Source organism: Antechinus flavipes, chromosome 1, assembly GCF_016432865.1.
Source record: "Antechinus flavipes isolate AdamAnt ecotype Samford, QLD, Australia chromosome 1, AdamAnt_v2, whole genome shotgun sequence".
Classification (NCBI taxonomy): Eukaryota; Metazoa; Chordata; class Mammalia; order Dasyuromorphia; family Dasyuridae; genus Antechinus; species Antechinus flavipes.
Window position 1 is genome coordinate 341,345,990 of NC_067398.1, and position 4,009 is coordinate 341,349,998.

At 41.1% G+C, this 4,009-nt stretch overlaps 1 protein-coding gene across 1 annotated transcript; it reads right to left on the bottom strand.

Moving 5' to 3' along the window:
- Positions 1-700: 700 nt before the first annotated feature.
- Positions 701-3,187, bottom strand: LOC127543384 (protein CCSMST1). Its single transcript, XM_051969426.1, has 2 exons — positions 3,092-3,187; positions 701-2,942 (listed from the first exon to the last, which is right to left on the bottom strand). Exons 1-2 carry the CDS (start codon positions 3,121-3,123, stop codon positions 2,576-2,578), a joined length of 399 nt encoding a protein of 132 aa, XP_051825386.1. The 5' UTR covers positions 3,124-3,187; the 3' UTR covers positions 701-2,575.
- Positions 3,188-4,009: the final 822 nt, after the last annotated feature.

Sequence of the window (4,009 nt, forward strand, 5' to 3'; positions counted from 1 at the left end):
GATTTATGCTGGTACAGGGAGAGATTTAGACAGAGAACTGGATCTGAAGGACAGGTGTTATACATCCCTACTTCAGCAAGTCTGAAAACACTGGACAGACTCAGATTCCAAAATAATCAATCTTACTCCAAGGCAAGCACAAGTTCCCAGAAACAAGAGAACCTGTAGGAATCACATGTTTGTATATATATGCATATGTGAGCCTACACACACACATACACACACACACACTGTGTGTGTGTGTATGTGTGTGTATAGATATGCATTTATACATACCATATATGGATCAATAATCTAGTTCTACATATTTAATAAAAACTAAACAGCAAGTCTCATCAAAAACATTGCCATTTATATTCATATGGGGGAATGTATTGCTTGGTCTTTTGCAATATCAAGTGTGTGACATCTATCCCAACAAGGTGGTCTGAAGACAGACCAAGTTTAAACACTGCTGTCTAGGAATGAGCACATCAAAGATGAGAAATCCTAGATCTAGATTCTATACTTAGTATTTAACTTGAGGTAAAATCAAACAACCTCACTTTCTCTAATTAGCAAAATGAATTAACAGTGCCCTTTTGATTACCAGGAAAGTGTACAGATAAGGACACATATTAGATAAGAAATACTTTGAGTTCTTAAAAAATCAGCACAATACAAAGTCACGGTAATATTACAATCACAAAGGGAAGAGAAATGCATTTGCTCTTTTATTTTTTATAATGGCATCTTTACTCGATGTAAATGTTTGCCTTTGGGTGATAGCTTTATGTATTAGAAGCAGTTGGTGTACTGGTTAGAATGCCAAGCACAAAATTAAGAAACTGAATTCAAATCCTGCCTTAAGACACTTACCAGCTATGACCTTAGACAAGTTACTTATGTATTAGAAGCAGTTGGTGTACTGGTTAGAATGCCAAGCACAAAATTAAGAAACTGAATTCAAATCCTGCCTTAAGACACTTACCAGCTATGACCTTAGACAAGTTACTTACACTAGGTGCCCTTGTTTCCTCAACTGTAAGAGGAATAATAGCCTTATGGTTGCAATGAGAATAAAATGATATATTTGTGAAGCATACTTTGCAAATCTTAAAGAACTATATAAATACTATTAATTGCACTATTATTGAGAAAAAAAAACATTACCTTTGGATACTAATTTTTAATTTAGAATCAAATCTACTTCAGCTGTTTTCCCCAGTAAGAAATAACTTGGAATAAACTGATTCAGAGTAATCTGGTAGCCCAGTAGAATACTAGGCCTGGGGAGAGAAAGACTTTAGTTTTAGATCCAGCTTCAAACATTAGCTATGACCTTGATCAAGTCACTTAACCACTATTTTTTAAGTTTCTTCAAGTGTAAAAATAGCACCTACCTTTACAGAATTGTTGAAAGGATCAAATGAGGCAATTTTTTTTTTTTTTTTTAAAGAACTTAGAGCAGTGTCTGGCACTAGTAGGCACTATATAAAATGTGTATTTGTACCCTTTCTCCCATTCATCTGCTAAGTTTCTGTCAGTAACATCTCTAAAAAAGAGATAATAGCCATAGTTCCTACTTCAGAGTTACTTTGCATACCAAACAGAGTCAAGAAACTATTACACTTTATAAACTTCAAAGCATAGTCAGATATTCATAACAATCATCTAACCAGACAGTCCAAAACTTGCTCTCTAGGCATGGTTTACAGTAAAAGACCGGAGATCACTTCCAACCCTCAAATTCTATGATTCTTTGTGTAGGAAATAGTACCTGGCATACAGTAGAAACTTAATATGGACCTGTCTGACTCATCACTGCTATACCAAAATTAATACAGGATCACTAGGAACCTTAAGGGTTAGTGGAAATCCTACTGTACATTTAATGAATTTTACAAATAAAAATAGATTTCAATCTCAGGTTCCCTAACAATATATAGAAAATTCATCAGTACAATTGACATGAACTTCTTTTAAGGGGGTCCACATAAAGATACCACCCAAAGGCAAGTTATTTACTTTATTTCAATGCTACAGAAGTAACATTTATTTTAACATTGTTTTATAAAAACAAAATGGACGGCATTTTCATGCAAATGAATACTGGACTGTCCTCTGTATCCCCAATTCATCCAAAAGCACAATTGTTAATTACTAAAATGATTAAAACCGATATTTCTAGGAGACCTGAGAAGAGCTTTCAGAAGTTTCATTAGGAAGCTTGGGTAAGCCAAAGAGCAGTTTCCTCGGTTGTTAGTCTATTGCTATCACCGAGTCTGTACTCTTAAGAAGACAGCTGTATTTCTGGCCACATCCAGCATGTTCCAGTAGATTGAAATTCCAGGAACAAAACTAGGCAATACAGCTGATAATCTCCGCCCCCCCCCAAAAAAAAAAATAGATGTTATAAATCCTTGAGTGGCTGAAGGTCGGAGCTGACAGGGATTTGATGATCCATTTGCTCCAACCTATATTCATTTTACAAAAGAGAAAATCGAGACCCAAATGAGAAAGTTGTTTGACAAAAATCACACAGGAATTCGGTGGCAGAGGTAGACCTTTCCCCCAGTGTCTGGAACGCCCTTAATCAAGTCCTAGTTTCCGGGCCAGCCTGGCTTTCGGGCTGCTCGGGATCAACACCTGCTTCTGGCGACTCCCCTTCCAAGCCTTGGGTCAGCCACTGATCGATGTCGGTCTCCTTCCTGAAGAAGCACCAAAAGATCAGTGCTATCAGGGACGCACTCAAGGGTACGACCTTCCACCAGGGCCGGCGACGATCGCTGCCCAGGGAGTGCTCCACAGTCCAACGGCGCGGGTTCGCCTTGCTGGAGGAGAAGAGGATGGGTCGCTCTAGCTCGTCCTCCTCTTCCGCGACCCCATGCTTGGCCCTGGCTCCGACCGGAGGAAGAAAGTCCCGCGGGGCCCAGGGCACTAGACGCAGCGCCCGGCGACTCCTGAGAAAGAAACTAGTGAGCCTCCCCGGTGCCACCCACATCTCCTCTCCCTTCCCTTCCCTTCCCTTCCTCTGGTCTAAGGACCCAGCTCCGGTGGAACAGAGACGAACAGCAGGGACTCCTCCCCACCCCCTTTAGCGAGGACTCACCCCGCCGCCAGACAGCACAGGGAGCCACTCATTCCGATTGACCCTCCATAAACAGTACGGCGCCTTACAGAAACGTCACTTCCGACGCGGACGTTTCGTCACATCCCTTCCTCTTTCTTCGCTACGTTCTTTATATCCGGCGATTCCGTCCCCTCCTTCAACACACCTCCGGAAGCAAACTCCAAAAACTCGAAAATGTCCGTGCAAAGCGGAAAGAGCGTTAAGACGCGGAGGGGAAACGCTCCGGAGAAGACGCCCGGCCTAGGCATCATGGGAAATGGAGTTTTGCGGGGTTTTTCCCCCTCTCTTTTCTATGCTACAGACTCTAGAAAGTATTTCTCAGGGATGCCAGAAAATGGCGGGCGAAAGAAGACGCAACCTGCTTCGCGTTTTCTCCCCTTTCCTAGTACCCCAGGAGAAGCCCCATCAGAGTCACCACCGTCATTACAAGATCTTCTTTCTGTAGCTGCAGAAGATTCTTTTGGTGTTAGTGACATAATACCTTCTTAACAGATAGGAAAGCTGAGGCCCTGAGAAAGGAAGGAGACTTCAGGGTCACGTAGAAATCAATCACTCCGTACAGGCAATTTCAAGTCTTTGTATGAGAAAGATCGCCAAAAGGGGAAAATGGCGGAGGTGGAAAAGTGGGAAGGAGTGATTTTAGGAAGTCCAAGAAATATTTTTTTCCAAGTTTAAAAATATTTCCTTTTTATCATGAGCTTAATTATCTGTAAACAGGCATTAAGATATACATAACAAATGGGGACGGGGAGAGGAGGGGAAAAGATTTTTTTCAGATTTTTTTTTATGAGTTTAATTATAAACAAGCATTAAAATGCACATAACAAACGGGGTCAGGGAGAGGTGGGGAGAAGATTATGTATGAAACACTGACTTATTTAGAAGCAGCTTTGCTTC

Coding starts and splice junctions, on each gene's coding strand:
- LOC127543384 (XM_051969426.1), bottom strand. CDS start 3,123: ATGAGTGGCTCCCTGTGCTGTCTGGCGGCGGG. Junction 2,943..3,091: donor CTGTGCTGTCTGGCGGCGGG/GTGAGTCCTCGC, acceptor TTTCTTTCTCAG/GAGTCGCCGGGCGCTGCGTC.